This window comes from Pygoscelis adeliae, unplaced genomic scaffold (assembly GCF_000699105.1).
Source record: "Pygoscelis adeliae isolate BGI_AS28 unplaced genomic scaffold, ASM69910v1 Scaffold387, whole genome shotgun sequence".
In the NCBI taxonomy this organism is placed as follows: domain Eukaryota; kingdom Metazoa; phylum Chordata; class Aves; order Sphenisciformes; family Spheniscidae; genus Pygoscelis; species Pygoscelis adeliae.
In genome coordinates this window covers 743,211-754,895 of record NW_008825115.1, presented here as the reverse complement: position 1 = coordinate 754,895, position 11,685 = coordinate 743,211, and the positions used below count along the sequence as shown (strand labels likewise).

General features: G+C 42.8%; 1 protein-coding gene across 1 annotated transcript; it reads right to left on the bottom strand.

The window, feature by feature from the left end:
* Positions 1-271: 271 nt before the first annotated feature.
* Positions 272-11,529, bottom strand: GNL2 (guanine nucleotide binding protein-like 2 (nucleolar)). The gene is made up of 15 exons (XM_009328234.1): positions 11,525-11,529; positions 10,577-10,671; positions 9,931-10,070; positions 8,632-8,816; positions 8,077-8,143; positions 6,605-6,763; positions 5,921-6,034; positions 4,990-5,118; positions 4,185-4,289; positions 3,916-4,074; positions 3,660-3,767; positions 2,892-3,325; positions 2,140-2,219; positions 1,334-1,434; positions 272-452 (listed from the first exon to the last, which is right to left on the bottom strand). Exons 1-15 carry the CDS (start codon positions 11,527-11,529, stop codon positions 303-305), a joined length of 2,031 nt encoding a protein of 676 aa, XP_009326509.1. The 3' UTR covers positions 272-302.
* Positions 11,530-11,685: the final 156 nt, after the last annotated feature.

Here is an 11,685-nt window from a genome sequence, read left to right as displayed (position 1 = left end):
AACTAGTTTTTGGGGGGAAAAAAAAAAAAACCACAACAACCCAAACCACCACCACTGAATAACACCTCAGGATATGTTTTGCCGATGCAGTGTTCACTGGCCTTAGATGGTGATGTGGAAATACCATGATGTCCAACTGCATAAAGAACTTTCAGATGATGCAGAAACAAAGAGCGAGATGCTACTCCAGGGAACGAGACAGACAAGTCCAACTAGGCTTTGAATGGGAACTGCAAGTTTTATATTAAAAAAAGCCACTGCATACTAGAGCTGTTTTATGTAAAATTTAATAGAATAAGCAGTTACTGCTTATGTTTGTATTTTTTGTGCTTTGATCCTTGTCCCTCCAAGCCGTTTTTTTTCTTGTTCTTATTCTTATTTTTCACATTGTGAGTTTCATAATACCGGACTCCAACTTTCTTGGACCGCTGCTGCCTCTCAGCTCGTCTTCTCTGTAAATACACACAAAACACATTAGCAAACAGTATCCATAGCCTGAATTTGTTTGCATTCTTTCAAATGTTGTTCACTTTGCATTCCACATGCCTTAAGTAAAATAAATCATTTCCAACAAAACATTACTGATGTGAATATATGGACATCTATATGGAATCCACCCACCCATGCTCTTAAAATGTTACAAAGGAAGATAGGCTTTAATCTTTACAGAAGTAGTAAACAAGACAGAAGAAGCAACCTGATGTGCATAGTCACGTAAGAGATCTTCCACAGAAGATGTGGCGGAACACCCATGAACAGAGTTCAGTCTGACAGTCCTAGCAGTCCACAGCAATGCTCCAAAAAGCCCTTGCTGTACAAGTTTGCTTACGAATCACTTTCAAAGTCCTACAGACAATTTCACTTGGTATTTAAGTTATTCTAGAAGAATTGTTTAGACTTGGCTAACTTGAACAGGAAATGGCAGCAGCGGCAGCCCTCTTTGAAGACAGAATAGTACTGCCCATCTAGTTCCGAATTCTCCCTTCTCCCAGCATTTAGACCCCTGCTCTCTTAACGGCATCAGTGGGCAAGCTGACACTGAAAGCCAAACAGTTATCCACAAAGGATTCTCCCCTTAACACTCTGTCTGGTTACCTGTTGGACCCTTTTATGGGTCCATGCTCAGCTGGAACATGCCACTGTCACATCTCACACCAGCAGCAAGTCACACCCTGTCTCCACATTCCCCCTTCCTCAGCTACAGTGCCTGCGCTCTCTCCCTCCTGCTAGTGCCTGGTCTCAAAGCTCTTAAGTGATAATGGGCAATCTATGTATAAAAAAAGCCAGCTCTATTACTTTGCTCGTTTGTTTTACGACAAGAAATCACACTTACTTCTTTGGATGTAAGTTTCTTGCAAGGCTGTTTACCCAAATGGTCATCATCGTCATCACCTTCCTCTTCTGCTTTCCTTTTTCTTTTCTTCTCTGCGCTGCCTGCAAACAGCAGAGATCACGTACTTGGGCATCTTCCAAAACACCCATCTGTTTGCATAACTTAAGACTGGGGTCACCATCCCATCTACTTCAGCAAAGCATTCCTTTGGTCATATTTTAATAGCTTCTACCAACACAACATGCGCGTTCCTTACCAAAGAATCACTCGCTATTACTATGAAAACTGCTGTTGAGAAGCAGATTGCTTAAAGCCCCATGCAAGTCCAGAAGAATTTCACAGTCTTGTCAGAATAGGGTTCTCCCACAGGATTTTGCCTTTAATCAAACTTACTATGGAAACTGAAGCCACAGACTCGTGAAGTCACCACAGTAAAACCTATAGCCTGAAGTAGCTCTGTGCTTTCATAACGTCATAAAACCCTTCCACTCCCTTCTGTGTGATATTATACCACGTGGAACGGAAGTTGCTCAGACTGCAATCTGCCCATAGCACCGTTCTTTTGGAAATACATTTGTCTTCACTTTACTACTAGAGGAACATCTTCTAGACAGTTGTTCTACAGAAAGGCTACAGCAAGGTCATCAGGCAGCCCTTAGGCTAGCTGTGGAAATATTTAAATAGCTTTAGGGGAAAAAGAACTTGCAATCGGGAGCTAATGAACCCTTCTCCCCCTAACTCCCTCTCTTCTCTTGCTTGTGGGATTTCCAAATGTAGATTAAAAACATCTACTAATCTTGTTTTACCTCCGTCTTCAGTTTCTTTGGGTTCTTCAGACTTCTGGATGGATTTTGCAAACACTTTTTCACTCAGCTGCTTAGGGATTCTACAAAAGATAAGCAATAAAAGAATGTCATAACACAAAATGTAACCATCTCCGAGAAATGATCAGTCTCCAATAGATCCCAGTAGCCCACAAGCAGCAAAGCCACAGCCTTTGCACCTAAAAAACGTATCACAGTAATCTTGTCTCTGGAGTTACTGGGCTTGTGCACTGCACAAAAGGACAAAAATATAACACTTAACCTTGAAATCTTAGTCCTCACAAAGCTGGTGGATGAGCTTTGCTAAAACTGGGCCTGCTGTATGAGCTAGGATACTCTTGTACGTGCATGGAGACCCAGCTGGCATATCCAGATGGGACATTAGCCTTGGTATTGCTCAAGGAAGAGCCCAACATCAAGGAGAGATGTAATATTGCTACTCAGAATACCAACAGATTTTGAATCCATAGCTTAAGAGGCAGCTTTCCAAAAGTGAGAACATTTTTAGTTATGCTAGTAAATAGGACTTTTTGGAATAATCTTTCAAAATCAAACTGCTGCTTAGCCAAAGTTCAAATATTTATGGCTCAACCAGGTAAGCTGTGGCAACTTGTGTCTGGCAATACAGAGGAACCAGTCAAGCAAGTCATGAATGGAGTGAAACTACAGCAGAAGCATACTAACCCTTCCCCCCACCCCGCGAAACATTTGAGTCACTGAACAGATTCAGATACCTTATTGCTGAGAATCTCTTGGCTTTGGCTTTATCCAAAAATTTTTTGTATTTTGCAATCTTCTCCTCCAAAGCCTTAAGAACTGCCTTAGAGCTCTCCCTGGCACCTGGTACAGCCAACTGAGATTCCGCCTCTACTGAATCTTGATGTTGCTCATTTTCCTCTTTCTCCTCTTCCTGCTCCTCCTCTCCAGAAGAATCACTGTCTGTTTCATCAAAGCCTGGCACATCTACAGGAACCAGATCTTCTTCTGAGAACTGAGGTGCTACATTAATCCTCCCAAAGTTCTGCCGAACATGCGACATGAGTTGCTTAACTTCAGTGTCTGTATTATTCTTCTCTTCTGCTGGCTCCACACTTGATGCTACCGACTCAGAGATTTTCTCCTCATTATTATCTTGGCTTGATGTCATCGCTACTTCCAACACAGGAGGCTATTATCTACAAAGTCTGTCCCATCATCTCTGAGAGCAATTTCCATTTTATCTCTTTGGAAAAAGCCTAAGTTAGCCACAGGTTAATGATGTGATAATTACTGACATTTCTGGTAGTCAGTTGATGGTAAAACGGCTCAGACGTGTCTATGAAGAGCATTGCTACCTGGTCCTCACAAAACTCAAGTGAGCGTCACCTGAATCACCACACTTGGGCAGAGCCCAAGATGTGCACTGCCCAAATTACATGGCACTCTGGGAAAAACAACAGTAACTACCATTAGGAAAACTGAATAATACGTGGGAAGAAGAGGCACAAGCATCACATTCTCACCTGAGGACCCGGTTCTGCATTCGGTGGCTTCACAAAGAATGGAATTCTGCCTCTCTGCCAGTCATTGAGAACCATCTTGCTCACAGTTTGCATGTCAGGCTCACCACCCTGAAAGAACCCAGTAACAATTTATGTCCACGTTTGCGGGGCATACCACCTTTCTATTACCTGTAGAGCAACAGAGACATTCATATTTCCCACGTTCAGTAACAGGCCACATGCTCTTCCAGCCTACAAATGCATAAAGTTGTCACACCTTTAGCAGTTTTCCAGTCCGAGAAGCAAGTTTCTCAAGGAATTCTTCTGTATCCTTCCAGGAATCAATTTTGTACGTCTTTCTGATGTACTCTGGTTTGGCTCTTTCCAGCACGGCACTAATATGATCTTCAGGGTTCTTAATCTTTTCAACTTGAACCTGAAAACAAATGGTAGAATATCAACCCTTTGGAAAGTATGCATTCATTTCTTTGAACCCATCATGTTAACAACAGCAAAGGTTTTCCAGCATTTAGTGCAGATACATACCACTCCCTTCAGCACAATGTCTGTTTCTGTGTCTCCAGATGGATAAACTACACCTGGGCAGTCGATGAGAAAAATCCGCCGCATCAAGGTAATGTATTGCCACACCTGAAAGAGAGGAGTAGTTCCCCATGTTACCTCTTCCACAGACAGCCCTCTGTTCTGCTTTTTAAATGCACAGTTCCAATGCACAGGAGTCATCTTAGGAACTTGGTATTAACACACAGAAACAGAATATAACTTGGCATTTTTGTTAGCTAGCCAAGACCTATTGCACCTTGCTCCTTCTGTATCAGCCCAAGGTTTTGCATCAAACTACTAACTCACAGAACCAAGGTGAGGAAACTACAATCACGACAAACTCTGATATTCTGTGGTTTTCCTCTTCCATGGTCCTTAACTTCAGTGACTTTTAGAAGTAAAACGAACAGGCTAGCAATGAAGATTCCTGTAACTTTGTCTCCTTGTTTACCGTCACATTCTTGAAGAACAGAGTTAGAAAATCAGCACTAACAGAGCCTGACAGCACAAGGGTATCCGATCACTTGATTTGCGAAAGCGCAGACACTGAGTCAGGGCAGCTGAGCATTCAGATCACAGGTAGAGTGGGAACTCGGGAATGCTTCCAGTAGCTGTGCTTCAGAGCAATGCCTGTCGATCAGCCACTCCTCAGACTCAGGGTCACATAGCCTGTACAGTTCAAGTGCTACACTTGAAAATGTCATTGAGCTAATTTTATGTGAATTCTGCCTTTGGCAATGCACTTACACAATTTATTTTTATCTTTAATGTAGGGATCTCTTCCTACCTTTGTTTCACCTGCAATAGGGGCCACATTGCAGACCTTCTTAGACCGTAATGTGTTGATCACTGAGCTTTTGCCAACGTTCGGATAACCAATGAAACCCACGCTGATCTGCTTCTTGTCAGAGTGTAACTGTTCAGAAATAACACATCTTTTTAACACCTCATAGAGAAAGACAGAATTACTACTACAGTTCTGAACGTTTGAGCAGCTACTGTTCTCACTATATTGGAAAGCAAAGGGGACTCCAAAGCACCAGATCAAAAAGTGAGATCGGCTCTTTTCTATCAGGAGAAATGTATAAGGGTACAACCAACTTGCCATCTGAGAACTCCAAGTACTGAAGAAAGTATTTGCTACTTCAAAAGGAAGATGTGAACCCCTTGCATTCCTTGTTGCTCTGAAACTACTTGTGAACGCCTTATTTAGAAACTGTTTAGGTTGAGAAACCAAGCAAATACAAACAGTAGCTGCGGACAGAATACAGACGTGGCTTGAAGAGACAGTAATTAATCTAAAGGCAACAGAAGATGCCTTTCTTGGAAAAATGAAGACACTGAAAAGGAGAATACCTTAATAGAATATGCATACATGCAGGACATAAGCAGGTGTGCGATACGTTCCTTTCTTCTACACATTCAAATGAGACCTAGGAGTGTCAATGGGAAACTGTCTACAAGAAATCTAGGCCAGAGACCGATGGTCAAACCCACTCTTTCTGGGTCTCCTCAGTTTGACAAACATTTTGAACATATTTGAAGGAGTATTTTCCATCTTCTCTCCAAAGAAGGGAGCTTTACTGGTGGAGTCGTTTGCTGACAGGATGGCCACAGGAAAGTGTACTGAACCCCAAACACTAACAAAACAGAAAACTCCACACTAAACACCCCGACACCCCCAAACAACAACACAAATCCCCAAAATTGCTCTGTACCTTTCCAAACTGCCTTAAAAGCTGTATGAAAGCACCTTTGCCAAAAGGGTTTGTGAGGCTGGCATGAAAAGCAAGTGTTGGATACTCCTGGGAAAGGACAGCAACCCAGCGCTTCTAAAGAGGAAGACATCACTCGGTTAGGGATCCTGTGCTGCGGAGGTGGTGAAACAATCTGCTATGAGCAGCATGAAGTACACAGCATCTTCACTTGGGTCACAAATGCAACTGTCTATGAAAATTGCTATGTAAGAACCTTTGAAGCACTTCACCAACCCAATAGCTAAGAGGACTGAGCATTGTCTCTATAAAAGACAAACAATTTCCCAAAAACGCCTTCACTGCTAGCTAAAACTAATTAGTTTAACAATATAAAGCAAACCAGCTGTGGTGGATATGAATCTTAAGCAGACTAACATTTAGCATACTCTGGAGACATCAGCTGAACTGTTAAAGCCAGACAGAGGAAGTAGAGAATTTGTGGCTGGTGAGTGTTGCTCAACTCGGCCAAACTTGGACGGATTTACATTGTAATTGCTACTTTTATAGCAGGTAAGCAGAGCGTTCCCGTTGACCCAGTTACATTACGCCCTTTGAGACCAGCATGAGGACTGGCAACAGAATTAAAGCAGAGGCTACAAAAGGAAGAAAGTAAGTCCAAAGAATAACAGGCAGGACTGTGCTTACAGTAGCCCAGGTAGGAACAAGATCACATTTGTTCAGGACAAAAATGAGATGTTTCCAGTGTTTCTCCTTTTTAAGATAAGATTCCACATGAGGGGAGCGAGTACCCATGGGATCCCTGGCATCAAGAACTTGAACAACAACATCTGATGAGTCTATCACCTGAAAAAAAAAACAAAACCACACAGAAGGAAAGGATTTTACAGAAAGTAAGACATCTATACCTCCAAAATGAAAACCAGTAATTTTCTAAACTACATCATTAATTTAGAAACCTTGTATCCTTCACAAACAACTGTTACCTCCCCATAGACTAGTAAAACTCAGACTAATATCCACTGATCCTCCACTCTCTCCTCCCCTAACTCCCCTCCACATTCAGGCTGGACAGCTGAATAGCTGTTGCCTGTTCTTAGGCACCAGAAAGATGCTTGTAGCACTTGGGAAAGAAAACTGCACCCAAACAAGGAAATCAATTGCTTCAATAGACAAAAACAATGTTTGCCACCCATTCTTCAGCAATTCAATTCTGCTATTTCATAAAGGATCAGGATAGAAAGTATGTTTTCTGCATCAATATGAAACACACAACCAAGTAGGAACCTGTTGTTAGGCCACTAAGCATCTACAGCAGGGAGTTGTCATTTTATGACTTGCTTCAAGCCAAGTGAATTTGTTTCACAGCTATTTCCTGCATTTTTGGCAGTGTCTTACTGAAATCTGTTTTGCTCTATCGTTCCCAGTGCTTTTAGATCTAAAAGGTTTTAAGCTACATTTGGGAATTCAGAGCAAGAAGTCAAGCAATTTCACACCTAACAGTCACGAGAGCACACAGACTGCTCTTACAACCCGAGTTCATTCTCAGTCTCCATTCCTCTAGCAGTCAGGGTGACTCACAGGGAACTGAGGGTCAGAGCCCTCCAAAGATGACCCTATCAATGTGCCAGATGTTTTTAGCCTAAAGAAACGTAGGGGTCTCTGACTGGTTTACTTGTGGTGAAGCCCCAGGAATCTAAGAGAAGCTAATACTTTCGCTCTGTCAGTCCATCTCGAGATCACCTATTTTAAGGATGTTTGTTCCAGTGGGACAAGAGCTCAAGAATCAAGCTCAGTTAGGCAGAGATTTGAAAATGAATCTCTGCTCTCTTCTACAGCTGGCTTTTTCTGTTCCCATTTATGTCCTGTATCAGCACCAGAAAAAGGGTGTATGGTTTCACATCAGTCAGTTCAACAGGAAAGCAGGCAAGGAAACTGCAAACTCAGGACATCTCTGCATGAAGGAAGTCACTGTCTTAATGTTTCTAAGAAACTTTACAGCAAATTCAATTGTATCAAAGCTTCCCTAACAGAGCAATAAATGGTTTTCAGAGCTTTTCTGATTATTGCTATATCGGATTTCCAATGCTGTGCTGAAGCACCTGACTTTGTAAAGGCTGACAGACATGACTCTGCTGCAAATCGTAAGCGTTGCTTACCTTGTAGAGCTCACCCCAGATTCTTTTGGACTGTCCTTTCTTATATATTTCCTCTTGCGCTTCATCCCTGGAAGTGGATTACCAGAGACGTCAGCAACCACAATAACAGGGTTACAGTGTTGTCTTTTCTAAAGCCATTTACAGACAAAAGAGGAGATGAGGCCCAAGTAACAGACAGCTGGGATTTAGCCCCCCTCCCCGTCCTCCGCCTTCAGTCTACCCGTTTGCAGAAAGATCCTACAAACATGCACTCTTTCAAAGATTCCTATCTGCCCACTGGTCAGTTCCCTATCTAACCCAAAACATGAGTCTGGAGATACTCTGACATGCAAAAGAAAACAAATTATGAATAAAGACAGAATGGTCCCATGGAAGCAACAGTTTGATTAAGTACATAGGGACAAAACAGGATTGAAAAATCCCAAATTCAGCTAATCTCACTTTCCTTACTCCTCATACAAGTAACAGCATTGATGGATGTACTAGATAATTCTTTAAAAATAAAGCTGGCCTTTCAGAAATGTAAACAATGAATAATTTCTCCTTTCTATTTACCTTACACCAGTGTCTTCCGTCACCAGGTCTCGGTCCTTGCCCTGATCATAAGATCCTGATGAGGCTTCAGCATTCTCCACCAGAGACTGCACATCACTTGCAGAAAGATTTGGTCTTTTCCTCTGTGATTTGGGGCCAAATGTTGATTCAAATGTTTCTGTGTCAAGAATGTGAACTCTGGAGGTCTAAGAAAAAACAGGTTGGTAAAAAGAAACCACAGACACTGTTTTTTCCACTCTCATGACACGCAGTGTGCAAGACCTTAGTTCAACGCAACTCTGCAACCTGTGACAAGAGCTACAGGCACTTTCCTAACAATGTTTGAGATCTCCAGCTCAATCTTTGAGAAACATGAGCAGGTATTTAATAAGCAACAAAACACATTGCACTTGCCAAAGAACTATGCTTCAGTTCTTTCACCATGAATGATGTCAAATGTAACTAAAGCTACAGTGATGAAAATTTAGCTGCTATCTTTGATCATTTCTTATTTTCCTGACAAGTCCACAAATCTCGCCAAGTTCACAGAGTTTTGTCAGGGATAATTACAATCAAAATTGTAGATTTCATAGCCTGTAATGAATGCCAACTTTTCTTGGAACAGCATACAATTCATTGCTGAAAGTAGTAATTTGTTTTTGTAACGCACATTTTAGTTTCTTATAACTTTTTCCTTAATTTAGGTAACATTTTTATGACATAAACCTGGAAAGTTTCCATAAGAAAAAATAGCTAGCAAGAGTCCAAAACAATCGTTCAGACATCATGAAAGAAACCTGGTAATAACGAAAACTTGGTGTACTAGAAGTGAAGGCTGCATGCCCAAGAATTTCTGATTCAGGATAAAGAGCACATATTTGAGTTCAAATTCATCACACAAGAGTGTGTGCAGTGTGAAGCACCGTCAAAAGAGCCCCTCTGTCACACGAGCTATTAGAAGCATTAGAACATAAGGTGGCAAGCTGCTACAGTCATCCTAAGCTGGTAGCTAACCTAGGATGCCTTAGGGCAAGTCTCCTATCGGAAAATGAGAATTTCTAGTAAATAATAGATCTTCTCACAAACTATGGGGGAGTAATACACGGTTTCTTTGCCTTCACATTCGACGTCCACAGCGATAGGCTCTCAAAAACATCCCTCCCCAAGTGGTCCGCTCCGGTTGCCCCTCCCAGTGCTTCTAGAAGACAACGTTTCGCCAGGCTGAACAGAGACAGCACGGTCGCCCACAGATAAGTAACATCCACGACACCTCTGTGCACATAACCCAGCCTTCAGCCGGTACAGGTGAACGATACTCACGTGCGGTTTAATCCGATCGTAGAAAAGGGACATCGGCAACTTTCTTTGCTTCATGACCACCCTGTAAGGATCTTTCATGACAGTTTCCATCTCTTCTTGGAATTTCTGTAGGGATGACTGCTTGATCACGCGAGTATTTCCTGAATGCGAAAATAAACATTGCACCTGACCATCCCTCATCTTAACTGCTTCAGAGACCCCGGGTACACTAATAAAATATTAATACTCCATCTGGAATCAAAAATACCAGTGACAAAAAATAGAGGGTTTTACTTGAGACAAACCCCAAATTAGCATAAATAAGCCAATCCCTTTCTTTCCCACCACTTAAAGAAAACTTTAAAAGTATCCCTAGGACTCTTAACATCCATAGGCTACAACATACATACACATGGGCAAACCCCAGAAAACGACCGAAGGAGACAGAATAACCACACTTTAGAGGAGTACGTGGAAAGCAAACACTCAAAGAACAGGTACATGCAAAGTGTGAGCCCATACCCATGCCTACGGTGGGGGTCCTTCACCTTCTTTTTCCGTATCTGTCCCACACAGCACTGAGACCTCAATTCTGAAGTAAACACCCTCCAAACACTAAGTTCAACGGTTTAAGCTTGCTGAGTCTGAAAGTTGGAAAAAAACTCACCAAACCATTTAATATTTGGTTCCACTCTTGCAACTGTGCCTGGTGCCACTGTTGACTGATACTGTAGAGGCTTAATCACTTTACCATGTTTGTTTCTAAGTGAAAAAATGAGAACACATGTAAATACGCATGTGCTAGAGGCCACCCCCTCTGGCACTTTTGTTCACTAGACCAGAAGTACATCCACAAAGCCCAGAAAGGCCCTTCATCTACAGCTGGTGCCCCTGAGATCGCTACCAGAGACGGCACTGCCTGTAAAGGCTAATTAACTCAAACGCTGGAAGAGAAGAAGTGATGCCAGCCAGCGCACGCTCCTAAGTCTCACTCCAGCTCGACCAGGCTCTTCACGAAGACTGCTTACGTCAAACCAGGAATGGCTTATTGGGGTGCAAAAAGCAGCAAAGTACAAGTTCCTAGTAAACAGCGCTTTCCTCTCTCATGGGCTCACGTGGAAATTTTTAATCAGCTCTACCCACCAGCTGGTGCAGAACACTCATCATAAGATAATTTCCAAGTTGAGACCTGGCTTAAATTTAGCAATTTTTTAAGTTACGTATTTCCCAGTCTGCTCTCAAAACAAAGTGAAATCTGGCGAAACAAAACAAAACTGCTAATCTGAACCAGGATTCTCAGAACCCCCCCGCGGCATCTACGACATGGCAGACACACACGTTTACAAGGAGGGAGCTGCTCCACAGCCAGCGATTCTCGAGCGGGGCAAAGGGGTGTCTCTCGGCGAAGGAGCCGTATGGAAGTCAGGCTCTTCAGACATTTTGGGGTGAGCTTTTGAGTTATGCTGCTGTTGTTAATGAAGGAATTCGGGCACTTTTGGGTTATGACGCTCCAGTGAGACCGCATCAGCTGTTCTGCATCATACGTTTCCCAGCTGTATTCCCCGATACACGTCGCTGCTCTGTTTGAAGCTCAGGAAAAGCCTGCCCAGCTCACGGCATTACAGAAACACAGAGGAGCGGCTCCGCGACAATAAACAGGCGTTTTATCACCAGAGCAAGGGCAGCTGCCCTCGGCGCAGTGCCATCTGCCACACGGGCCGAGCGCGCCGGCACCAGAGGCGACACCGCCGGCCTCGACCGACCAACGCGCTCCCT